The sequence below is a fragment of the Epinephelus moara genome, chromosome 5 (genome assembly GCF_006386435.1).
Source record: "Epinephelus moara isolate mb chromosome 5, YSFRI_EMoa_1.0, whole genome shotgun sequence".
NCBI lineage: Eukaryota > Metazoa > Chordata > Actinopteri > Perciformes > Serranidae > Epinephelus > Epinephelus moara.
The window spans coordinates 15,256,617-15,283,758 of NC_065510.1; the positions used below are offsets into that span (position 1 = coordinate 15,256,617).

Sequence of the window (27,142 nt, forward strand, 5' to 3'; positions counted from 1 at the left end):
TATAGACTGTACTAAAACAATGGATGTAGTCACCATGATGTAGCTACATCTCATAGTCTGTCACTCAAAGCGGATACGCCCTTAATAATGCATGACTTTTAGTTCATTCATTCATTCATTCATTCATTGCCTTGCTCAAGGGCACCTCGGCAGTGCCCAGGAGGTGAACTGGCACCTCTCCATCCATCAGTCCACGCTCCATATTTTGGTCCAGACGGGGACTCGAACAGGCAACCCTCCGGTTCCCAACCCAAGTCCCTATGGACTGAGCTACTGCCGCAGGGAAGCTGAAGCCTTTGCCAGCTGACATTGGGCGAGAGGCAGGGTACACCCTGGACAGGTCACCAGACTATCACAGGTCTGACACATAGAGACAGACAACCATTCACACTCACATTCACACCTACGGGCAATTTAGAGTCACCAATCAACCTGCATGTCTTTGGACTGTGGGAGGAAGCTGGAGTGCCCAGAGAAAACTCACGCTGACACAGGGAGAACATGCAAACTCCTTCAGTACATAATCGCGATTTGACCTTTTTTTTTTTCCTTCAGCAACAAACACATGTGGGTACGTTTTGCCAGCATGCACATGGTTTGGTTTAGGCAACAAACAACAAAGTATGTAGTTGTGTTTAGGAAAAGAGAACAGGGTTTTTTCTTTACAATCCTATGGGAAGCAAAAACCGGCCTCTTGGATGAAAGTCGGTGGTTGTTGGATGCATCCACCACACCTCCCGCCTGCCCTACTCGGATTTCTGCCGCCTTTACTATCGTTGTTGTTGATAGATTTATGATGAATCACTGCCTCGTTTGAACTAAACTTACATTTAAACATTCAGTCTCTTGTATTTTGTCATATAGATAACACTGAGCAACAGAGTTACGACTGGCTTTGTTCTCTCTATCCCCCTTTAAGGGGTATTTTTTCTAATAAGAAATAATTGGACAGGGAAGCTGCTTTGAAGGGAAACATTATGCCAAAGTCTGTACTTGCCAGTGAACTATGACAGTAGTGTTTCTGCCTGAACATTGTCTGGAGTGCCGGCTTAGTGTTTTGGATTAAAGCACTTAATAATCCATTGGTTGAATGAAGCAGTAAACTGCTGCTGCAAGTAACAGACTAATTGCCGTGGGCAACTCATCCATCCAATCATTGTTTTTGCCACTCACACGGAGGCTGAAACCTTTCTCTTCCTGCCTCGGATGAAATGGCAGAGAAACACCCTGGACAAGTCACCAGTCGCTGCAGGCCACCACACAGACAAACACATTACAATCTACACTGGGGGCAGTTCTGACCCAGTGAGCATTGATATTCACTTTGGCTTGATGTCTACAAATCCACTGCAAGTTAAAACTGGGATTTTTAGACATCTAGGTTACATAAATACCAAATCACAATGTTCCACATAGAAAATCCTTGCGTCACATACATAAAATATTAATGGCGTGGAGCAATCGCTGTTTCCGTTGGATCATTTTTTGCCACCTATAAAAAGGCCCACCTGAAAATATCGATTTTAGTTTGAGTGTATTCTACATTTAGAATATTTTCAGCACTTTCCCTTGCTATCAGACATCCTTTCTGACAGGGAACTGAATCCATTCTCTCAGAGCGACCAAATTCCATTCACAAAAACAGTAATTTTGCTTCACAGAACATGGGACTTGTCTGTCTACTGCAGCCTCTGTTGGTTAGTTTGTAAGATTCAGTGGAGGAAATATTCCAAATATAGCATACACTTGAACTGATACTGATTTTTTAGGTGGCTAAAATATGTTTTGCTGCAGCCCCCGTCCACAGCAGTACATTGTTTGGCCTCCTGCTGATAGATTTGGTTTATCACAGGTGCAAGCAAAGCAACACAGTCCATTAAATAAGCACAGCAGAAAGGTCAGAGAGGCCAGACCACGTTACAATTATGGCTAAAAATGATGAGAAAAATGAACAAGTTTGCTGATTTCACATATCTCCGCAGTTAAAATGAATTGTCTATGACTGTTGTTAAGAACATTTAAACAACTATGTCTCAGTGTGAAACAGGTCCTTACTATGAGCTGCTTAACAGAAAGTCCAATATTTAGTCTCTTAACAAGGTGTCTGACCACACTAAACCACTAGAACAGCTTCACTGCTCCTTGGCAAAGATTCTACACGTCTCAAGACAGCCCAGTATCCCTAGAAACTGCGTCTAGATTGGACAGTTTGGCATCTCACAATTTATGTCCATGCCAATGTGCAGTACCAGCGCAGTAGTGTTCCATCTGCACAGAGGCAGTTAGTAGGGGTTGCGGGTTGGGGTGAAACCAGACAGGAATCTCTAATTGGTTTGGTAGGAAATGAAGAAATTTTTTTGTTAAAGATATGTACTTTTTCTCCCACTCAGCATCAGACCTAGACCCCAGAGATTCTACTGTGTTGAAGGGCTGTTGGGCTTTCACTACATATTTGTCACTGCACTGTGATGATCATGAACCCTGTCTTGACTCATTTTTCTTTTTCCTGTAAAAGAAAACATCTCCTAACTGGGGGGTTTTGCTACAGCTAGAGAAGTAAACTAAACTCAATTTTTAGCCGGTTAGTCTTGTTAGTAACAGTGAGTGCGTTTACATGGACAGTTTAATTCCCTTTTCATTCGGAATGAAAGTTGATTCCTATTAAAAGTGATCTTGTAAACACCTAATTCAGAATGAAAATGGCCAATGCGATTGAAAATTCAATCCGATGTAAGGGGCTGGAATATTCCGTTTCTAATTCCGAATGAAAGAATTTCTCGCACTTGTATACACTCATTCCTCTTTAAGTTCATTCTGGTCTTTCTGCGCATGCTGGTTTCCTTGCCCTTCTGGTGCAATGACGTATATAGCGTGCGCGCGACACGTTGCACTAACCAAAGCACGGCCTTCTATCTTTCTTCTTCGACCTTCTACCTCCCTTCTCCTCCTCAACAGACGAAGCATTAGCAGAATCCTCCTCAACAGACGAAGCATTAGCAGAACAAGGTTGTTGTCGTACTGCTGCTTCAAGAATATATGCAAAACAAGCCCGAAAAAGGCACTAAGAACGGCGTCGTCAAGCATCTTGTTATCCAGAACGAGGACTACAGTGTTTTCTTCTGGTAAAGGTAAACACGTAACATCCACTCCGCCCCCTATCCAATCAGAAACCTTCCCTGCCCCAAACCTTGCATGGACCAGAATATTTCCCATGTAAACTACCTGGAAAAACTTTAATTCTGAATGATTTCATTCAGATTTATTTCATCCCGTATGAGAAGCCACCATGTAACCGCACCCAGTGTCACTGGCATTCCCTTTCTTGATAGATGCCTGTAGTGTCAGAAAGAGGCAAAATAGAAGTGACTATGAATAAAAAATTGATAAGGGATTTGTTGACGTGGAGCTTAATGAATCAGGGTATTTTACCAACTTGGAGCCGAATTCAAAATGGAGTCGGCTATTGGTACTCATGCCTAGTTATGTAGCAGGACACAGAGTTTGCTGTTAGTCACAGACCTGCAGTTAACATTTATCCTTTTTGGTAACGCTAAACCACTGGCACAGAACATAGAAAATAAATAAATGAATAAAACTTTTCCTTGTCGACAACTTTAAGCCCAGTTTAACCTCGACACTGTTCGCACGAGTGTAGCATTACCCAGGGACCTCATGTGAGTTAGAAATTACCCCCACGTCAATGTTTCATATGCCACATTCGCATTAAGTACAAACCATGTCTGTATTTTACTTGAATTTACTGACATTATCCTTTCAGATATGATGCAAAGTCATTTGTAACTCCACTTTACACTACACAGAAACACCACACAGCAGTATTAGCAGTGATATACAATGGTAACGTCTTTATTTTCTTTTAAAAGTTATCCATCTCATCAACTTTTAAGATTTTGCTCTTCGGATTAATTTGAACTTGCATTTGCTGCGAATGGTTCCCCAAGCGAGATGAGCCCCCTGCACCCAAAATGCTGTCAAAACCTTTAATTAATGTCAATGCAGTGTCTGTAATTCTCACCCTCAAAAGAGGCAGAAACAAGGCATGGAGAAAACAGACAACCTAAAAAAGATCCCAAATCACTGAGATACCAATTTGTACAGGACTGATATCATCACAAAATATGGTAGGTAATTGGTAATCTGTATTGGAATTTTTACTTACTTACTTACTTACTACTTACTAAATTACCAGAGGTCCCTAGGGAGTACAAGTCTCGTAGGAAAAGGGCCATAGTTTCTCAGGCAAATCATAGAATCAGTGCTCAGTGAGGACGTTCAAATTTAGCTTATCGTTAGAGTGGGATAACACCAGAGCAGCTGGAGAAAACCCTCTCGAACATGAAAAGGACACAAACTGCGCAGAATTTAAACCCGGCTCTGTAGAGAGATGCTCAACGAGCCCTTTGCTGGGTAAATGAAGGTTAATAAGAAGCTTTTCAGCTTGCCCAATTCTACTCTCTCATACTTTGTCATCGAACTCTCAGGCGCTTTGTTCAGGCGACAGCTCTGTTTAGTTCTTTTCCTGGTCACCCAAAGTTCCCTGGATTCTATCCAGAGAGCAGGCTTGTGTCGAGGACCTGTGGCTGGAGCAGAATTGGCTTTGTCATCCCCCTAGAGTGTGTTCCTGGAACAAAAGACTGCAACAATTCAGACAATTGCAGTGGAAATGTCTGCAACGCGTTCAAGCGTCTCTACCTCTGACCCCTCAGCACTGCATAGAACGCTTCGGTTCACCAGTGCTGAGAGTGTTTTTCATGCGCATCAGTCAGCGAGTGTTCAGAGTCTTCAGGCTTGATTTTGCCGCAGGGTTCTCTGCTAAGAAACCTTTCCTTTCTCCATCTCTCTTGCTCTCTGAGCCTCTTGCGTCTCTGTGTGAGTCTCTTTCTGAGGACAGACAATTGAGTTGTTGCTGCTTCAGTTCAACTCCGACAACCACCTGATGATGCTTTCATCTTCGGACCCCTGATGAATATTGATTTGGTGTTTTCTGTTCTCATTGTGTCTCTTTGCTGTTTCGTCTGCGCTTGCATTCACAAACAGTTTTTGTTCAGCAGCGTGCCAGAGTCAGGTTTACACTGAGAAGAGTTAGATCAGTAACCTTTTGTTTTCCTCGGAACAATATTGCAACAGAATTCATTTCTCTTAAATTCCTGTATGCTTCGGGTGATGTGCTTTGTTTGAGCTTGAGAAACTAAGATGATTTAGCTGGAATTTTCATCGCTCAGTCTTTGAAGTGCTTGGTTTTTCCCCAGAGCATGGTCAACAGTTTTGTACACCAACGCTGGATTGTTCTGCTTTACTGGCAGACATCTGGCAAAACCTCACAAACATTCCCTAATGCAATTTCTGTCTGCTTTTTTTCCCATTCATTTGATGTTCACACACAGTGCACTGCACTATATCTCTCTCTATGTGGCTCCCTGAAAAAATGGAGGACTTCACGTATGGAAACAAAAAGAAACCTCCACTTTGTGACTGTGTAGATACACATACGATTCAGGTATTTTTTAATTTATTTAATTTCAAGCGAATATACTTTGCAAATGTATAAATATCATTCTTCAGTTAAACTACTTGAAGGCAGATTCATGTAAAAGTTATAGAGGTAGCCACTGAATGCATTCTGCAATTGATTATGCTCTTTATATACCATACCTCCATCAACATCATATTACCAGTGTGGTAAGTCTGTTTCATGGTCACAGACTTACAGAGAAAATCTTCCACTCAAGAGAGCCTGATGTAACATCCTGATTCAAATCTGCCTTAATCTCTTTTACTGATGGTCACAAAAATATTTCTATCTTTCACCACGAGGCTGAAACAGCCATTAATTCCACTAGAAAGCTCACAAAGTGCTTGTCTCAACAGAAATCAAAACAGGTTGCTTTTTTTTTTTTTTTTTTTTTGCAAAAAGCATACTGGTGTTTTGCTTCAAATTGAAAATATATAAAACACTCAAGAAAGTGGCAGTAATTTTTTCTGTCTGCTCTCCATTTGTACAACTTTGCCTCTTCAAGTCTTTGCACATGGTGACCAGAGAAAACAAGGGTAAACAAGTGTTTCCGTGGACTCTGCTGATGAGAAAGTGGCGACAGAACAGCGAGGCTCAGACAAATGTTGTAATCACATGAGAATTTAAAGAGGAGGTTTGTTCCTTTCTTTCAGATTTTCATAAATATTTAAATGTATTGGTTTATGGAAAACATCATCAGCTCCTCCATCTTCTCTGCTTTCTGCTATCGTTATGCCCACTATTTGATCGGCCAAAGCCAGGCAACAAACACCAGCAGTTCAATACCGTAAACTCAGCACAGCAGGGCAAAATCTGTGTGCATGCACGTAGGTAGCACCTGCTTCATACCCTTACTACCATGTTGCAAACCGCTCCCCCTCAGCTGCTTTCCCCTCATTGAAAATACTGGAGGTGGAGAGTTACTGTGTTGCAGTGTAAAAGCAGCCTTAGAGTAACATTTGACTCATTGAACTACATTCTACATATAGAGCAGGTCCTCATATACAAAGATGCACAGATGTTGCATCGTCATGTTTCTACAGTATCCCAGAATGGACAAGATTGGCCATTTGCAATTTCTTTTTTTCCTGTCAGCCATTATAGTCAGACGCCCTCCCCCAACCAGTGGCAACAGAAAAAAAGACCGATTTTTTTAACCTGAAAGTGCTTCATTCAGTGTTTTTACCAGCTTAAATCACCAGGTCTGGTTGTTCTGGAAAGAAAGAGACCTCTGTGGATAATTCAACTCCCACTAAAAAACCCCTGAAGAATGAAGGAATTGTACTCTGAAGTTTCAACTGGTTACAATCTGCAATCCTCACTGCTAGACATGACTAAATCCCCCTGAATCTTCCACAATGGACCTTAAAGTCATTTAGTAATTAATGTTTATTACACTCTGGCCCTGCCTTTTCCCCCTGCTTTTGCAAGTCATCCTTGGACTGTACAATTGGTCCATAGTGCTGCTGCAGTGCTGTTGACCAGGTCCAGCAGGACAATTCACATCACACCCATTTTATGTTTTATACAGTGCCTTCCTTTAAATTCAGGATGTATATGAAAAGAAATTGAGCCCTGCATGGTCACGCGCTCTGACCTGCATCCTTATATCACCAGTAGGTCACTTAAGTCTTCTCACCAGGGCTTATTGGTTGTCCCTCGTGACTTCAAACAAATGGTGATTGTTCCTTTGAAGTGGCGGCCGCGACACTGTGGAACACTCCTCCTATAGACATACGGCTCAATCGCCAGGAGAAAATGTTGGCATATGTTGATGCACTGCATTCAACTGAAAACATATCTGTCGTTTCCAGAAACGTACTATGCCAACATTTGTTCTTGTGATTGAGTTGAGACGTGCGGTCTCTGCTGACGCCTTTAAAAAGCAGCTGAAGACGTACTTATTCAAATTAGCCTTTGTCTCAACTGGCTCTGTCTAGTGTTTGGGATATTGTGTGTTTTTAAGGTCTGCTGTTGCTCATGTTTTATTGTTTTCTTTTTAACTGTTTTTTATGCTCTTACGTTAATTAGAGGTCTGTGATGGGACGTAAACTACAGCCTCCTGCAGGATAGTCTGACGTATTTCATTCCCACCAATCCCACCCTTCCAGACTGCCCTTAATTTCCACCTCTGTACATAAAGGACACATTACTCTCGACATTGGCACCAGAACACGTAGACGTAAATCCATGCTGGGCTGCTGATTGGAAAGCTCTGTCGGTGTTTGTAGGAACAGGGCTAAAATAAGGAACCATCATATTATTCCACTAAAGCTTCACTCTCAAATAGAGCTCGTAAGGCTGAGAGAATCAAACCCCAAAACTGTACGCTCTGCTGTGAGATAATGACAGGTTTCACACAGCAGTCACACCAAACCGGCATCTCTTTTTTTGCAGCGAGCAAATAGGCAGAAATGCCTCTCTCCAGACAGCTTCCTGTCTGACTGGATATCAGCCAAAATAAATGTTACATCCTGCCTATTCTTGTTGCCATGCAGAAGTTTAAGACAGGGTTTTTTACACTAATAGGACTTTTTCTGATGCCATGTGTGGACAGACAGATACAGAGGACAGGGCATTTGCAGAAGTGAATTTTCACATCCTAATATAATTCAAAACTAGAATCCATAGTCCTTAGAATAATCGGTAAAATCTGAACTTAAACTTAATACAAGTAAGTGTGCCGCCATCTTTAACTTTACGTTCAAAGCCTGTATTGCATGTTTTTTAAAGACAAAAGAAGCATTAGGCCTTTTTTATTGAAACAAGGCACTGCAGTAATTAATGTACGATGAAATATTAGCATGGATAATCCTCTCTGCATCACTGAGAATGCTTAAAAGTACAGCTCAGGTCAAATTGGGCTTGTCAGTTCCTGAAGACTTAACTTGATTAGAGGGACAAGGGCAGGCCACATTTGGCTTTGAATGCTCTCTAAGCCCGTAACAAAGACGCTCAGTTTGTCTAAATTTGATTGTGGGAAACTTAATTCTATTTATCAGGCATTATAGCTGATAATTGACATCGATTGAGCTTTTATGTAAAGTTGTGAATTTAATTTACAGATGTGTTCTTAGCTGTACAGTGAGTAGATAACCCTGGAGCTCAACACTGTAAAGTCCACCTGAAATTAAAATTACATTTGCCCAGTTTTAATCCTGTTGCCCTGTGTTTATTGATTACGTATCTCTAATCCTAATCCATCTCTTTTCTCTTTCTGTAAAACCAGTTTAAACAGTTTTAAATGTTTGATGACTCATCCTACACTCAGGAGTGTTTACAAAAACTTATCCTATCAAACAGGACTCGCCAAATCAGTCATACAAAACCACACTTCACGGTTTGTGGGTTACAGAAGCTAATCACAGCAGTATCAAGAGGGATAGGAGGAGATGTTTGTTTGGATATCAGTGGGCTAAACCTTTGTTTTAATTTCCAAAACAATGTGGCAGAGGTCTAATTCATTCATCTCTCCCTCCTACTCTTCCTGATCCAACGGTAGAGGTGCGTGTGGAGTCAACAGTCACAATCCAATCAAATGCAGAGGATTTGATTTAAGTTCCTCTTGTAGCTGTACACCGCTCATTTTTTCCGTTTCAATGGGAAATATGTGACACAATAGAAACTAAAGACGCTCTGACTTCCATTTCACGGAGACTTTAACCTCTTACACTGAGTAGTATAAGAATATTGTCTGCATCAGAATGTGATATTTACTACAGAACTATTGTATTGTACTGAATTAAACTGTGTGCAGGTGATGAATTTATATTGAGTAAGTATATACTAGGGCTGCCCCTGACTAAGAATTGTCCTAGTCCACCAATAGTTGTCATTTAGGGCCATTAGTCGACTAGTTGCCCGCACGTTTACGATATTGATTTAATTATTAAATGATATATTTTGGGCGGGGCAANAACTAGCCTGTGGAATAACAGCAGGTACCAGCCCTGGAAATTAGGGGCTGTACACATGCTGCGTCTTTAACCACCTGGAAAACGTGAGGTCCGGCGTTAGGCGCTACTCTTGTGCCTTTTTTGTGCCAGGTTTCCATGGCGGCAGGTTGCATCTAAGGTTGCCAAGCATCGTGTAGCTTACTCACCTGAAATCCTGAGTGCAGAGCTGATCTTCTTCCAGGCGCTGTTTATAAGTGTGTAGACCTATTGTCCGTGGGACAGATGTAAAGCTCTGGGTAGCCCTGCACTAACATGATCAACTTTTCCGTATTTATCAGACTGAATATTTACAAAAGAAGGGAAAGATATCTGTGATTGGTTTGTAATGTGACTCCTGTCTGACTGCTGAGCGTGACCACTTCCTGTGTCTGTCCTTTCAAATTAAAATTCCCACATGGTCCAGTCATAAAGGTTTTGCTTTATTTGACGAGATGCAGCTGCTGATATTTTCATGTTTGCTTGTTTTTTACTGAATCAGAAACACAAAGAACAAAAACAGTCAGGTACTAACTTCACATGACCAGACATCATTTTAGCCTCGCCAAGTATAAATCAAGTAACATATTAATGACAGCGACCCATTTTCCTTCACACATTGATTAGCTCTCTTGTGCAAGGTATTATGAGTCTTTAATCTTGGCTTACATCTGAGTGCTGACATCTCCCTGCTGTCTGTGCCAAAGATATCCCCTCTTTCCATTAAAGAGATCTAACCATATGCATTATGGTGACTAGATGATGAAGGCACGCCTTGCGCTCATCCATGTCATGCCAAAAACAACATATGTTTCTATGTTATTTATGAAGTCTCCTCTCAGGAGGCTCCAACAGTGTTACACAGAGGCCAACGGTATAGTTCACTGCCCCTGCTTCAAATCAGGATCATTCTCAGTGCAGCACTTCTCCCCACACCTCCACTCGAATACGCTGTGGAAATGATGCCGTCTGTCTGACTCATTATTGTGCTTTGTGATCATAGCGACTACTGTGTCTCTCAGAGGCATTCTGGAATGAATTTGAATGAGAGAAATCTCTTTGCAATTTCACCGAAACCCCATTCCCGCTGAAGGAGCACAAGCAGCGGGCTCCGACTAAAAAAAGGACAAACACTGAAATAGGTATCATCTTCACTTTCCTCATAACACTATGAAGTAGACTGCGAATCCAAATGGGAGTTATGTCACAGTTGTGGGTGGGTGCTGCTGTCCCCACTGACAGAAATATTTGAAAATCCTGGCCGCATGAATGCAGCTTTCACAGAAAAAAAGAAAATGCCAATACAGCCCCTGTAAATGCTGTAATATTCTACTGGAAGGCAGGTTTGGTAGTTACTAGTGATGATGGATTCATGTGGAGTTTCTAGGGACTAGGCTGGCTAACAGGCTCATTCCCACTGCTAAATTATTAAAGCCCATGGGTTCAGGAACATCCACGTTTTTGCACTCGTCATATTTTATTTCATAGTAGTCATCGGTAGAGAATTAATTATTTACGGTGCCGGGTCCCCAGACATTTCCGAATGGTTCGTTTTCGTTGGCAGCTATAGATGATTGGTTAACCTTCCCTTGTTCTATTGCCAGAGGTTTTACTCTCGCACACAGTAACTGTATTCATACAGTACCAGCCTGCATCTGCTTGCTGTTTTCACCGTAGGGTGTATTATTTCATTCTTTTTCATCACTGCAGAATCAATATCATTTAACATGAATCGTGCCGGGTCTCAGTAATCTTTAGACTGTTTGTTTACCCATTAGATTGTCAGCAAACTTTCACTGCGTTTTTCTTGTCATGTTTATCTGCTATAATGTTTCCCTTTATTTCCTCTCATTCAGATCTACTGACTACGGCTCCACGTACGAGAGGATGAATGACAAAGTGGGATCCAAGACCGTCCTGAGTTACCTTTACGTCTGCCCGACTAACAAGAGAAAGGTGAGGTGTTGCAAGTCATTTATTTTTCAGTTTCTGTGTGGGTTCTCCAGATGTGTTTTCTCTTCTTTAAAATGCCCATACGTTGTAAATTCTCAAATACTGGCCTCAACTGCAGGGAGAACCAGGAAATCTATGAAACAGGCTTATGTGAGACACAGACTTTTGTTAGCATTTTCCCCTGTTTATCATATTTTAATCAGAAGCCTCCCATTTCCTTATCTGTTTTAATTTGTTGTTGATGTGCTGTTTGCTCTTAATGCTGCTGCCTGCCCACATTTAGTCGCAATGAATCCAGGATAATATACAGTCCCGCATCACTACTTCCAGTACAACAACAGTCATGTCAAACTTTTCTTCTATAACAGAATACTGTTGTCTTTTACTCATTATCTTCAACCTCTTCCATGTTGCAGTTTTTTGATTGCGGTTATGATACCATCAGTGTAACTTATACTTCCTGCACAGGTACATTTAAAGCTTCGACTTTAAATAGACTTGTTGCTTTGTGTACATGTGTTGTTGCTTCGTGTACATGTGATATCAGATGGTCCCAAAAGGTCCCAAAAAGATGATTTACAAGTACAATTGTGACTTTTTAACATTAGTCTTAATTATGATATTTACCAGCTACATCTTTATACACAGATGACCTTTTTTTTTTTCAGTTAAGCATCATTCTGACTTTCGTGTTCAACTTTTACTTCCTCTAGATAGTCAAGTTTGATCGTTTTCTCTGCGCTCCGCCAGGGCCCTGACCAACTCCAGCGAGGCCGATTCAAGGACCTAACTAATAGAGTTGTACCGATACCAGTATCGGAAATGCCTCCGATACTGTCTAAAATGCGGTATTGGGTATCGGCGAGTACAGGCTATGACCAATCTGATACCACGTAATGCCTGACGTCATTACGCATACGCACGCTACAGGCAAATAAAACAGAAACGGAGCGGAGTTTAAAAAGCATTCTACTGTAGCCTTTAAAATGTCTTTTTTACCAAATTGTGTGGCTGCACTTTAACCTGTGTCTTGATCTGTGTCAACACTGGATAATAATAATTAAAAAAAAGTTTTATGGCATTCATTTTACTATTATGTATTTATTTCTTAATATTTCACATAGAGTTTTAGGAGCTGAGACATACAACAGTTCATATCCCATCCTGTTTTTTTTTTTTTACGTGCTGGTATCGGATCGGTACTCGGTATCGGCAGATACCTAAGGTTCAGGGATCGGAGTCGGTATCGGGAAGTGAAAAGTGGTATCGGTACATCTCTACTAACTAAACCATCCGATCACTGGTAGTGACCAGCAGTGTGTTCAAAGGGCAGGGAATTAATCAATGCAAGCTTATGACCCACACTTACCGGGAATTCCTCGTACATGGAAAATAATTGCAATCCCCAAACCCTATCATGAGTCGGGGTTCAACGGGTTACCCAGCGGGCTGTACGACCTATATATGTTAGTTGAATATAGGGAATTTGAGAGTTTGCACGGGGTTTGGCGGGACATTTAGAGTGACTGACATTACAATTATATAGTAAAAAAAAGCTAATTTAGCCTTTTGAGCTAATTTGTGCTACCTTTGCTAACGACAGCACGTTTTTTGCTGACACTAGATATCAAACAAAAGCTTGACACTGTATTGTGTTCAGTTGCTGTGAGCTGTAAATTGACTGCTTACAAGCAGAAGGCAGAAGATAACGTCATTTTCGAGCGTGAACAGGCAAATTTTCTCGTCCTCTGGGCGGCTGCCTCCGTCTCACTCAGACTCACCCTGGGTCTGGGTCTGGGTCAGCAGCTGCTCGTAGGTCTACCAGAGAGTAGAGTGAAAGCAAGGATTGCTCACTCTTCAGCTAAATCTGGGGATTGAAACATTCACTGCTCAAAAAAAATTTACACTTGAATCATTAATCAGATCTTGATGTACAAATTATTCAAGTTGAAAATCTTAACTGATGTACGTTGTAAAATTTGTTGAGAAAAAAATGATGTAACAATAGCCAATGGAAACCAAAATCATCTACCCACAGACGGCTGGATTCAAACGACACCGAAAATCAAAGTAAAAAAAATGAAATCACAGGCAACAGTGGCCACCACATGTAAAACCACTCCCTTTTCGGGGGTTGTCTTGCTTTTGCCTCTCCATTGCACCTGTTGTCACTTTCACTTGCATCAAAGCAGGTGAAACTGATCCACAATCACTTGTGCTTCCTAAATAGACAGATTGATATCCCTGAAGTTTAACTGACGTGGTGTTATACTGTGATGATCAAGTGCTACCTTAGTTTTATATCTTGAGTACTACTTGACAAAGACGTACTGCTGGACTGAACAAACTGTCTTTTTTGAGAGCATCTATTCAGATTGCAGGTGCCCTTTTTTCTTGAGGCTTTTGATTTGAAATAAGTGCAGAAGGTCTTGACTTTCATTCACAGCAGCTTAACACCAACTTAAAGAAACAGAAAAGTAGAAGACACTGGACTTATGTAGTGATTGAAAACAATATTTCTGAGACTCAGAGCAGCTGAGTGGTTAGTATGATGCGACTCTGTTGTTCTTCAGAGGGAATAAGTGCTGTTGAATTTGACTTCATGTTGAATTTCCTATGTGAGCAATGACAAAACATAAAGGTAATTCCACACCTTATCAAATACTATTACCTGGCCTCTTTTACCTGGTCAGTATTTGCATGTTACCTTTTATTTGAGAATTCATGGTAGTTTATCTGGACATGCTGGACATTATGTTCCTCCTGCATAAGAATTTTTCTACACCAAATGTAGAATTTTAAGGATTTCAGGCCAGAAAAATGAGACAGAAAAAAAAAAAAAAGTTTACGCATTGCCAGCTGCCAACCATCTGCCAACGTCTTTAATCTGCCCGAGAGTTCTGTCAGTTACTTTTCATTTCTTTTATTTTTTCTGACATCCTAAGAATTTAGTTAACTGATCAGTATTGCACTGAATTTTCTACCATCTGCCTCAGTTTTCTGTTAATTTGATTTAATGAAATAATAGTCTGAGAACCTTCCTGTTATGAAAAATTCATATCCAGCTCACATTAGCAGAATTGAATTGTGCAGATAACTGATCCCTTGAAAGATTGTGCTCACTCCTACATCATGTACTGTATAGGTCCACGCACTGGAAGCATTCTGAATCCCTTCACTTTTCTGTACTGTGATTCCCAACTCACAGTGAGACAGTAAATCTGATTTGCCTTCAAGTGGTGAACTCCAGTCATCTGGTGCTCCGAGCAACAATTTGATAAAGTGGAATCGTAGCCAAGAGGTCAGAGTGCTGTAAGCAGCTCAGTTCTCATCTCTATCTGTAGAGCAGACTGCCCCAAGGCTGTTTCCATATCAATATGTTCCCAGTCAACAGCTTTAAAGGAAGAAAAACAGTATCACGTAAAAAATACTAATTGACCCAGCTCTTATTAGCATTCTACTGACAGTTACAGCAGATTGTATGCATATGGAGGAGATGAAGTTTACACAGCGTTAAACTGATGTGTTCTTCTGGTAACGCAGAGCTGGAGGTATTAACATTATAGTTTTACGAGGGGCTTGACATGACAATTAAAGACAATCAGTGGCAATTCCTCCAAAAAAAGTCATTCTTTTAAAAGTTTCTCTATTTCAAGCGCAAGGGAGTACGTCTGCAGAGACTATCGTAATCTTTTGAGTGTTCATAGCTGACGACGTGTGTTTCTGTCAGCAGATTTCTCCACCGAGCCCTCGCCAACAGAACCCCAGATAGCGTGGTGACGTCACCAAACTTGGAGACGACACATCGTAAAGTCATGGATATTCTTTATTTTCCTGGGTCCAAACACAACGTGCTCCCCGTGATCCTGTGGACGCCGCCATTGTTGTTGTTGCTTGCCGGCTTGTCAGTGTTGCCAGATCTTGGGAGAGAAACAAGCAACCTGGGCTATGGAAACAAGCCCAAAAGAAGTGACGGATATATATAGAGGAAGGTGACATTTAGAGAGCAAGCCCAATTAAGCAACTCCACTTTAGAAACAAGCCCAAAGTCGCGGCTTGTCCTCCTCACATTTCTTCCGTCCTCCTGCGTGCTGACGTGGGACGTATCCTGCCTCTCATTGGCTGATGCTCTTTGTCAGGCGTGTCACACTTCTCCAGTTTTCTAGCATGCCAGATATCCAGTCCCAGTCGCAGACGAGGGGTGACTTGCTCGTAGGCTTGTTCACACATGAGGACTCGTCGTGGCAGACTATCTGCCGACTCACCTCCGACCCAAGGTGGCTCTCAAGATCCTCTGCGACGTCAAAATTGCGGTGAAAATCGTGTAATGTGATCTAGGCTTTAGTGATTATTGAGGACATCATTTTTGTTTTTTAATGGGTCAGTTCAGAACTAAAGCACTGTGGCCTCCAGCTGTTAAACAGGCTGCAATGGAACCATGCGGGCATTTGTGCACCGTCAATTTATGTCCCCTAAAAGTGCTTGTTTTTGCCACTGACAGGCTCAGATTGTTATTCTAAGTGTTTTACATCATTATGGAAAGGATCTTTTTTTTTCTTTAACGAGAACAGCCCCCAAATCACCATTGCCAAACCCACCAGACAGCTTCAGCATAAATATCAGTGCATACAGAGACAGAATATTTTCACATCCAGCTGGGTGAATTAAGGTGATTTTATTTTCATGAAGCCAAAGCTGGTAATTGTTAGAACAGTAAAAAGATAAACCAAGACAGCTTTTGTGAGTTTAGTGTTGTTCATTTTTACTCTAAATAAAGAGTGTTTTTCAATCATTAAATTACTGTTTATATAGATGGAGTCTGATGGGCTTGGCAATGATGATTTCAGTCTGTCTGGGTAAAGAAAAATTGTCTTACTCTTTTTCTGCCTCGCTTTCCTTTACATAATGTTGTCAGACACTTAGAGTTACAATCTGAGCCTGACAGTGGACAACTTTTAGTGGACATAAATTGATGGTGCACAAATGCCCTTATTGGTTACATTGCAGCTTGTTTGGCCAGTGCTACAGTATATCTTGATATAAATATTTCAGTAGTCTTTGTCTAAGAGGTGAAACATACAGTGCATCAACAGGAGACATGTTGCTTTCAATTCTGGTTCCACTCCATAAGTCTATAATTAAGATGTCTTTGAAACAACTTGTTCGCAAAGCCGTTGCTTATTTGCACACATAAAAGTTGCAGAGGGACCTTATTGTGCATTTAGAGTTCTGGTTCTGGCCACCCTGCAATTTTACACTGTAAGCAGTTGCTGTTAATTTATGGTCAATCTCCAACACTATGATACTGTATTCCTGTAAAATGATATCAAACTGATGCTCAACCGGCTGTGGAGCTGGTTTTAATGTCATTTGTCAGTGAGACAGAGACTCGAGTGGTTCAGTTCGTCTTTATTTATGGGCGTTTGTTGATTCATTTTGGTAACGCTAATATAATGATCTGCATCTGAGCAAAGACATTCTTGTTATTGGAGTTTTTTTACTTCTAATATCGACATCGGCCTCAAAAAATCAAGTATCGATGAGGGTTAGGGGAAGTCTCAGACAAGCTGACTTTAAGAATTTCAGTTTACTGCTAGAGTTCACAGCAGACACAAGTAGGCTGTTTTTGTTTGGGCTCATTTCTCGGTGTCGTGGCAGCATTTATGGTGACACTGCCCCTTTAAATAAATGTATTTCATTTCAATCTCTTTAAGTTTTTATTGCTAACTACGCATAATATTCATTAAAATGCATATTTTAAGCAGATGTCTGTAGCCCACAGCATAATAAAGTTATAATGTGAACTACATTGAAGACTGATATTTTGGATAATCTCTAAACTGCTAAATTAAATTATTGTGCCTGTGCCTTTCTACAATACATTTTTAGGATTTAAAGTAACACCCTAAACTGAATGTTATTGTAAATCCAGATAATCACAGTAATAGACTGTGGAATTGTTTAACAGTATGGATGCTGTAAAATCACAGTAAAGAGATGGCATCTGTGCTGCCAGCTCTTTACTGCGATTTTACAGTGAGATTATTCACAGTGTAAGCTCGATGTTAATTTTCCTTCAATACTGATGATATACATATGTTGTTGTAAAGCTACATATCTTTGTGTTATGTTTACTGAAACTGTCACTGTATTCTGAAAAAAGGTACATGACAGAGACAGTCTGTAAGAAAAGAAAACACGTCCCTCCGCCCCTCCTACTGCCTCTAATGGCTTCTGCTAGAATCTAGTACATCACACCAAAAACAACCAGGTAGAGCCGACTCAAAGATGTCAATCACTGCTTAAGAACTGCGGTCAAACTAGTTAGCACTGATCAATATGAATCAAGGTTCTGTTACTGCATTGCCTACTTCTCTTTTCAGAGATGTATTTTAGTGTACTGTTTAGCTGTTGAATGAGAACACTTGTGACCTGGCTGCCATTTTGGAAAAAGTCAACCAATGTCAGCCAAGCACCTGCAACTGGCTGGACCAACAGTATTATTTTACAGCCAAACAGTAAGGTTGACATAATTGTCAGCTGTGTTAGAAACTCATTGGCTCTGATTGTTTTCCTTCACGTGCGGTAACGCAGTTAGAAGCACTGCAAGGCAATAGATCAGGCAGCGGTGTAAGATTGGTTTGCAGATTATCTGTCTCAATTAGTGCTGTATAAATATAGTGACAGTATAAGCAAACATAAAAGTTATTTTCTGTCATGAAAGTTATTAACTTAAGTTTTAACAGCTGCACATAGCCACAGTTGCCGTAGTTACATAATCTTGTTTTAAAACATGTGAAACAGGCTTTTTAAAGTAGCAAGACGCAGTGACATTTAGAAATAGAGTCTGTGAATCAAAATAACACTTTTATTTTAGTTTTTATGCTCGAGATATTGGAGTGAAGGAGATTGTTTTCAGTGTTCAGTATGCAGACTTATAATTTCTCCAGGAAAAAAACATCTGAAAATGAAAACACAGGCGAGGAAGACAGGTCAGATTCAAGGATCTATGAAAACTTGAAGCCGTAGGACGTCAAGCATAATGATGCGGTTAGGAACAAGTATTGGCCAAATGACAGTAGAGTTAAGAGTTTTCCTCTTACTGTTCATGACAGGTGTTGCAGAACTAAAAAGAACACACATCTTATCCTTGAAAATAACAATTTCGTCCTACCTGGTCTGACAAATGTTGAACAAATAACAAGAAAGTGTGGCTCCAACAGACTTACAGACAATAAAACGTGCCTCCCCTGTGTGACGAGGACGTGCTCAGAGTTGTGAAGGTGCTCGAGATCATCAGCCTCGCTTTCCCAAGGCCGAGCCAAGGTGCTGACCCTGAATGTGTTTGCATGGCGGGGGACTTAATAGGATCCCGGGACTGTTGAGCTTAACCACGTCAGGGCAGGGAACAGATCATAGCCAGCGCTGATTACTCCTCATGACTCACTCACTGCCTGTTTTATGTGGAAAAAATTTAATTCCACATCAAGGGCATAGCGGGAATGTAGTCCCTGAGGCTCTCTGTGTTGCACATGTGAGGTACTTTTTTTTTTTATTATTATTATTATTTCAGTTATATAAGATTAGATAAACTGTGTTAACACCCCACGGAGGAAATTCACACTTGTATCACACAATAAACAGGATGTAAATAAACTCAAGAACAATACAGTCCTGTATCAGCTCCATCAAGATATTTGATTTTTTTTTTAAAGCAGTCTCTCAAAAACAAAAACAGGATTTTATTGTGTGCATGTTACTGTGTAAGTGAGTCATTGCAGCCAAGAACTAGTAACAATCTTAGGAGAATATTTTACTCTAATGGTTGACCTCTGGCTTTGCCCACTGGCTCATTCCCCCTCCGCACCTTATCTCTGATCTAATTATTTCGATTTGCCCTCCCGTAGATGGATGAAAGTCTGCCTTTCTGCTGGCAACATTCCTCTGTTGCCTCCTTGCATCTGAGTGGCCTTATTTAGCATCCGCCTGTGTTCTGCCGGATAAAAAGAACAGTCTGGATGCCTAATCACTCACTGTAAGATATAATCGTCTGTTACTCTTTGAGATATTCCTTCCAACCACTATAAAGGAATCGTTATATGTTCACTGCGACAATTCTGGAGGCATGTGTAGATTTTTTTCTGCCTTTTACATTGTCCAAGAAAGAAGTGGAAGCTGTGACCTTTTACAATGTCACATTATAGATTTGAATGATAGTAATGACATTTAGCGCGAGGCCGATGAAAATGACACCTCCCATGAATCTTCTCTGCTGTATTTTGATGTCTTTCTCCGAGCTCCACGCGCGCTCAGTCCTTGAGCGGCTTTAACGGCTGGTAGATTGGGTTAATTTAAAAATAAAGACATGCACATTTAAAACGCCGTCGAGGAAGCAAGACAGTGAAAACATGATCGCTAGATGTGGGTGATTAAGTCCTTATCCACGGTTAATGAGCACATTGCAGCGATGACTCTCTGTTAAAACCTCCCCGTCAAAGACAGACTAAGCTCAATTGATCTGGCGTGACGTGATTCATTTCCTGCAGGGTGTCTCTTTCCCTCCGTCTCTGATCCATACCTCCACTTACCCCATGATCCGACAACTACCGGCTTCTATCTCTGTGCTCCAGCTTATGCACAGCTCAACATCAGGCTGATAAAACACAACGGTTATCCCTCCAACCCTTTATCGATTGGGCATTGTTACCCTCCTCACTCGCCCCGCTTCCTCACAAAGGCTGAGTGCTCGCTGTGAGGGAAATCTTAATCACCCCCTGCTAATGCTATCGGTCACTGTGATTTTGGAAGTGAGTAATTATTGTTTGAGGGTGATTGTTTTAGTAGGCAGGAGAGAAATTGGCCACTGCTCCTGTTCCCGCCTTTGTATTGGCTTTGAATTGGTTGTGGGTTCTTTCTAATCGCAGAGGCGACAGACAGAAACTGGCTTGTTACGATAATGTGTAAGGTTGGGAAATAATGTGGCTGTTTTCACACGGTGGTAAATGAGTAAAGCAAATATGACAATGCTTTCTAGGCCCCATTCCCAGTATTAAAAGAGCAAATTGTGAGCCTCCCTGAATCGAGGCTTGAGAAAAGATGAGCTGAAAGCGCTGCAGTTGAAGGATACAGTTACATAGAAAGCACAGAATGGGAAAATAACACTCGAACGGCATGGGTACATTTTATTATAAGATGTATAGTTCATGCACCTCTTCAAAAGTCCTGACATTAGACTCAAAATAAGGCACTGTGTAAAGTAATTTGCCCTTCACAGTACACTCTGCTGCTTACAATAGTTTTGTAGATTATATGATGACTGCTTAAAAAACTTCTAATCACATCGGACAAGCTTCAAAGACACTGGCGGATATCAGGAGCTCTTGGCATTGCACAGTGGCAAGACTGGCGAGCCCGGGCCAATGAGAAATCCAGGTTGAGAATGTGCTGCCTGTTTATTGGTGCTTAATGAAAAACAATTTATCTAAATCACCACCAGGAAGGGTTCCTGGTTAAAGCTCTGGAAAGAGGGCTAGCATTTTTGTCAGTGACAAATGTGCTGCTGTTTTTCCAATTCAAATTGAATTGACGAGCGAAAACACAGCCATTTGGGCCACGAGCACAGCCACAACCCACAACTCCACCTTCCAGTCCTGGTGGAGGCATGGCTGTTGTGCTGTAGTTTAAGCAAGATAAAAGACTCCAGATGCAGAGATAAACATGTTAAGCTGCAGCAGTCCATATTTTCATATTGATAATGGAAGAAATTATTAAGTAATGTGAAGGGGTTGTCTCGTCGTGACAAACCTACAGTGAGTTATCACCCCACCCTTCACTTCCCCTCAGCTCTACAGATTTATGGACCCAGGGGCGTAAATACAGACAGTGCAGGCAGCGTGGGCTACACTGGAGCCGATGGGGTGGGCAGCCCATAGAGAGAACAGGCTTTCTAACAATGTGCTGGGTGAATGATTCTGATTGCCACCTCTGGAATATGCCTGTGCTGGAAGACCAACGCATGCTCACTCTAACCTCATCACATATTGACGTTTGTGACTTTCCACGCCTAGATACGGCGTGAAAGGTACCCTCGGTGCGTTGGTTGTTGACTATCTGGGGCGCCGTGACAAGTTCTGCCTGTTACATGCATTGTCTTCTTTCAAAATACAAATATAATATTTACATACATCCTCTTTCGAAATAAATGTATTACATCACTACAACACCGCAAATTGACTTTTTTTTTTTTTTTTTTTTTTTCTCCAACAACTAACGCACGTGGTTAAGTTTAGGCAAGAAAAGCAGGTTGTTAGGTTTAGGTGAAAAGAACAGGGTTTGGCTTTAGAATCTTACGGGACACGACCATCGCTCCTCCCCCATCCTACTCGTACTTTCGGTGCCTTAACTTTCGTTCTTGTCCTGCCGCGTTTCCCTTTGACGTCCACCGGTTGCGTATCATGCCGACGTTAAAGGAGCCAGCCCTTTAAGGTCTGATGCCGAATTTTGATGACTTGGGGTTGCAAAGAACAGCTCATATTTAAAATACTTCACCTGCAAAATGACCATTTGTATAACAATTACTCACTGCATGTGAATTTGTGAAGTAAGCTTTTGTTTTTTCTTGACTGCCTCCACAGTAAACAGCAAATCCAAAAAAAGGCGAACGGTCTTTATGAATTGCAGTAAATAGGGACCATGTTTAACAACAGCAAAACTATATGTCAGTATATGTAAGTCTTAAAGTGCTACTTTGTGGAGGCTTTATTGGCTTCATAATTTATTGTTTCTTATCTGTGACATTAAAGTAAATAAAAGCTTTGTTTTCACTGAGGGAAATGGTTTCAGCTTACAAAAAAAGACAGGAGGTCTGCATCGCCGTGACATATAAGCCCTTTTTAGATAGGAATTGTGCAAATTTGCAGTAAAGCCCAATCAGTCTTTGTTCAACATTGGCAGTATAAAAACAAAATCGGGGAGTGCGGAAAATGCCACTTGCCTACTTTTGTTTATACAGAATGCGCCTTTTTCAGGGCAATGAGGCAAAAGCAAGTAACAAAACGTGTAGCTCAGCGTGTGACGTAACCAGTGACGTACTCCGAGGGAAGCCGCGGCTGGTCAGTCCTTTGGCAGTTCTCTCATAAATTAGCCCGTCCTTCACCGTCCCCGTCATCCGACGGTTAATGGCCTCTTCATTCCACCACCAGTGGGTCGCACATGCGGCATCATCAACAGCTCCTCCCACAAGTCATCAACAGCCCCTCCCATGGCAGAAGGCTGCCTCGGTCTGTTTAAACCAAAAAGGTTCCGCCAATATGTCTAACCTATGAGGCGGAAAATTGGGCACCTCGTATCAATTCGCCAATCTGGCTCTATGTGTGTCTAAACGCTCGCAGCTTGCCGGGAAAATGGCCCAACATTCACCAAAAATCTGGCAGTGTAAAAGGGGCTATTGTTACATTTCTTGGGAGGTGCATGTCAGGCTATGCCAGGTACAGCATCTATTTGACACAGAAATATAAATCCTTCATTACAGTGAAGTAATCTTCTGAACCAGACTATTTTAGCCATTTTATCATTTGCTACTTAGTCATTATACCCATATTACTGTTGATAATTTATCAAATATCTCATTGTGGAAATGTTTTGTGAGAGAAACAGTAGCGTCACATCGATATCGAGGTTTTGGGTCAAAAATATTGTGACATTTGATTTTCTCCATATCGCCCAGCCCTCCAGTGAACACTGATTTTATTACAACCACTGAAATTATATTACTTTTTAAAATGAATAAATGAAAACATATTCAATAGCATGGCCTGATTAAAAAGAATACAACTTTCTTAAAACACATTACACACCTATTCACACACCTCCTCTTTAGTCAAGGAGGAATTCCTGTGACCATTTTATCTGCTTCCACAAAGAGTCTAAATGTCATTAGCTGACGGAAATATGCATTGTGAAATTCCTGTTCTTATTGAATTCTGTAATAACTGTGATAGCTCTGGCAAAAATATTCCAAGCATGAAATTAGGGCTTCTACCACTGCGGTGCTGTTAAATTTGAAATTAGAATTTTATTGGAAGGAGAACTGCGAAGAAATTACATACTAAAAGACGAGCTGATAAAGAAAATAACACACTGTAAATGTGGAGTCATGCATGGATGATTCATCTCGTGTTTGTACAGCACTTAATTGTAACTAGACTACCAGCTCTATCACCTCTCTGTTGTATATGCAGACAGCTTATGAATGTTCAGCCCACCTGTGTTTTTCAAGTGTTCATTTTTGGTCACCTCTGGTTTACACACTGATTCGCCTCTCGTTGCCGCGAACAACCTTGATCTTATTCTGAGAGAGAGATGATGAAAACTTCACCTCAGACTGCAGAGGAAGAGCCACAGAGCCATGGCAACAGAGGTGCGAGAGCTACACTCAAGGAACGAAGTTGGATACACTTTATAGAGGAGCTGTTTGCCAAGAATAAGCCTGACGTGTGCCAAAAGCCAGGCCTTTTCTGCTGACACTGCTCCTGCCTCTAACATCTCTCTTCTACCTTCTCTCATCTCCCTATCTTTCCACCTCTTTACTCAAACTCGCCCTTCAATCCCTTTTTTCTCCCATCTACAAAAAACACTCCTGCCTACCCTTCCTCACATGTGCACGCTCTCCCTCTCTCTCTTCCATCTCTCTTCTCAGATTATGGTGTTGACAGATCCGGAGTTTGAAAGCAGCGTGCTCATCAGCTCTGATGAGGGGGCCAGTTTCCAGAAGTACCGCCTCACTTTCTACGTCCTGAGCCTTTTATTCCATCCCACTGAAGAAGACTGGGCCTTAGCCTACAGTCACGACCAGAAGGTGAGACTGTGCTTGATGTGATATCACTTTTCTGTCCCGGCCACAATTAGCTGCATGTGACTTACTTAGAGCTGTCTCGTCCTTTGTGTTGCCCACAGTACATATTCATCAGGGTCTGTAGTTTTCTTCAATTTAGCTAATCACCTGATGGTAGGGCATTTATTCACTCGCTGAATATGAATTCTAAAATAATGGTGCAGGCCTCTATTTAGCTGGGGAAAAAAGATAGAGCACCTGACCTTAAGTAGACTCAGACTATGATTAAAGACAGACCTTTATTTCTAAATCCACCTATTATTTAGGTAGATATTATCATATTTTTGCTAGAAGCTTCCTGGTTTTCTGATCTGCTCCCATTTGCAATGTAAAAATGACTGCTGTTTTCTGTTAATGCCAACTGAACATGTCTCCATTATAAGGGCGTGTTAACTGAAGCATTTGTGACTGACTAAATTCAAAACTAGCCAACACCAACTGTAGCCACGGCAAGTTGTCAACATCTCACATTTCCTGGTGTGTCCAGGCACTGATCATGTTCTTGCGCATCAATAACTTTGTGAGAAGCATTTGTTAAAAAAAAACTCTTGCTGTGGAAGAGCCAAAAAAGTCCTGCAGTAACACTGCATTTTAATTTCTTAGAATTTTCTTTCTTTTCTTGTCTTGAAAATAACTGTTCAGACAGAGACATTGTGCCTCATTAAGTAATATGTGTGTAGAAATGTTCCTTCTTTGTGCACAGTATAAGTGTGCATACAAAATAACCATTGGATTCGTGACACAGGCACAAGCCTGTCAGTTTAGGATGATTCTAAACTTCTAAAGGCTAATTCACATTACACAATTGTCACTCCGCAAAATGTGTTGCAGAGACTATCGTAATCTTTTGAGTGCTCATACCTGGCGACGTGTGTTTCTGTGAGCGGGAGTCTCGCCAACTGCACTACGACCTGTGTGTGCACACCAGAAGATTTCTCCACCGAGTCCTTGCCGACAGAGCCCCAGATAACGCGATGACATCACCAAACTTGGAGACGATACATCGTAAAGCCATGGATATTCTTCCCAGTGTTGAATAAGATCTGCCTCCAGGGCCTGGGTCCAAACACAACGCGCTCCCTGTGATCCTGTGGACGCCGCCATTGTTCTTGTTGCTTGCCGGCTTGTCAGTGTTGCCAGATCTTGGGAGGGAAACAAGCAACCAGGGCTATGGAAACAAGCCCAAAAGAAGCGACAGATATATAGAGAGAAAGGCGACGTTTAGAGAGCAAGCCCAAATAAGCAACTCCACTTTAGGAACAAGCCCGAAAAAAAAATGCAACCCGTGACTACCAATATTTGTAAGGGACTTTACAAAAAACAAGCCCAAAGTGGCAGCTTGTCCTCCTCACATTTCTTCCGTCCTCCTGCGTGCTGACGTGGGACGTATCCCGCCTCTCATTGGCTGATGCTCTTTGTCAGTCGTGTCAGACTTCTCCAGTTTTCTAGCATGCCAGATATCCAGTCCCAGTCTTGCTCGTAGGGTTGTTCACACATGAGGACTCGTCGTGGTAGACTATCTGCCGACTCACCTTCAACCCGAGGTGCCTCTCAAGATCCTCTGCGACGTCAAAAAAAATCGTGTAATGTGAACTAGGCTTAAAGTCATCGGATGCACCGCTTTCACCTGATACCTTTTCAGGTTCAAGTCATGCATTATTCTCCACTGTCTAAACCTGGTGCTTACATTACACACAATGCAACTAGACTGCTGACAGTTGGGTCAAAGATTTTGCTGTGTTACGCCATTAGCAGCTAATGTAGTCTGAGGCCAGCCACTAACCTCAAGCAGAGATGTTCATACTTTTTCTTGTTGGTAACTTAATTTTTCATGTACGTTGAGCATTTTACTGATTGAACAATATATCTATTAGTGTCACATGACATGGCTCTTCAAAAGAACCTTCCCATGTTATTAATATTACTTTGATAATTTACAAAAAGGTTTTTTTTAAACGTTTGCAGGAAGTGTTTGACAAATTAGAAAGCCTTCATCAGTGAGTAAAAAGGGTATAACTGTTAAAAAGAGCTCAGAGACAGAGAGCGGTGAGTGAGGCACCACTGTGTTGTTATACTGATGGAAATGATGCTGAGAAAATGCACACAATGCACCATGCAAGCCATTACCGTAAAGGTACTAGTAATTTGTTTATTGGCCCTGGCTTTATTTCGGACCGGCTCTTTGTTGTCTGAACAGAGCAGAGACTCTGCTGTATTTGCGCTTTTATTTCAGAATGGTATATACTGCATTAGCTAAAAACAACATCAGTCCCTCAAAGTGATCCTCGGCCTTCCATTTTCCTATTTGGTGTCACCTTCACTGGGCTTTGTCACACAGTATGAAGCACTACACACCATCTTCACACAGTGCTTTTAGATTGTGCACAGCAAAGGTGCGCCATGAAGGTCAGTGACTCTGACCTGAGAGCCAAAGCCATCGCCCTGCAGGGGGGGACATGGTGCAGGATGAGGGTGATGTTTGGTGAACAGTGGTGGCTGTATCAAACCTGTCAATGATAAAGCTTTGAAAAGGTTGTCACTGCATGAGTAAATGTCAGGGGTTTATCTTGGCAGACTGGATTCATGGCATCTAAAATATAGAATATAAAATATGGAACTGGATTGATGTAAACATGCAGAAATAACTTTCACCTGTAGATTGTGTTTACCAGATATCAAGGCTCATAATTAAAGGGCCAGTGTGTAATATTTGGCATGGTTTATTGTCAAATCTGAATCTGAATCTGAATATTCTACCCATTAATATGTTTATACAAGTGTATAATCGCTATAAAATAAAATTTGTTTGGTTTTCGTAGCCTTATAATTATG

At 41.4% G+C, this 27,142-nt stretch overlaps 1 protein-coding gene across 2 annotated transcripts in view; it reads left to right on the top strand.

Annotated features, from left to right (window-relative positions):
• Positions 1 to 27,142, top strand: part of sorcs3a (sortilin related VPS10 domain containing receptor 3a) — a 315,141-nt gene that overhangs the window by 151,263 nt on the left and 136,736 nt on the right. For both annotated transcript variants that reach the window (XM_050045235.1, XM_050045234.1), the window contains exons 3-4: positions 11,322 to 11,421; positions 24,116 to 24,274. In XM_050045235.1, the coding sequence (XP_049901192.1) occupies positions 11,322 to 11,421; positions 24,116 to 24,274 (259 nt within the window). The remainder of the gene's footprint in view (positions 1 to 11,321; positions 11,422 to 24,115; positions 24,275 to 27,142) is intronic.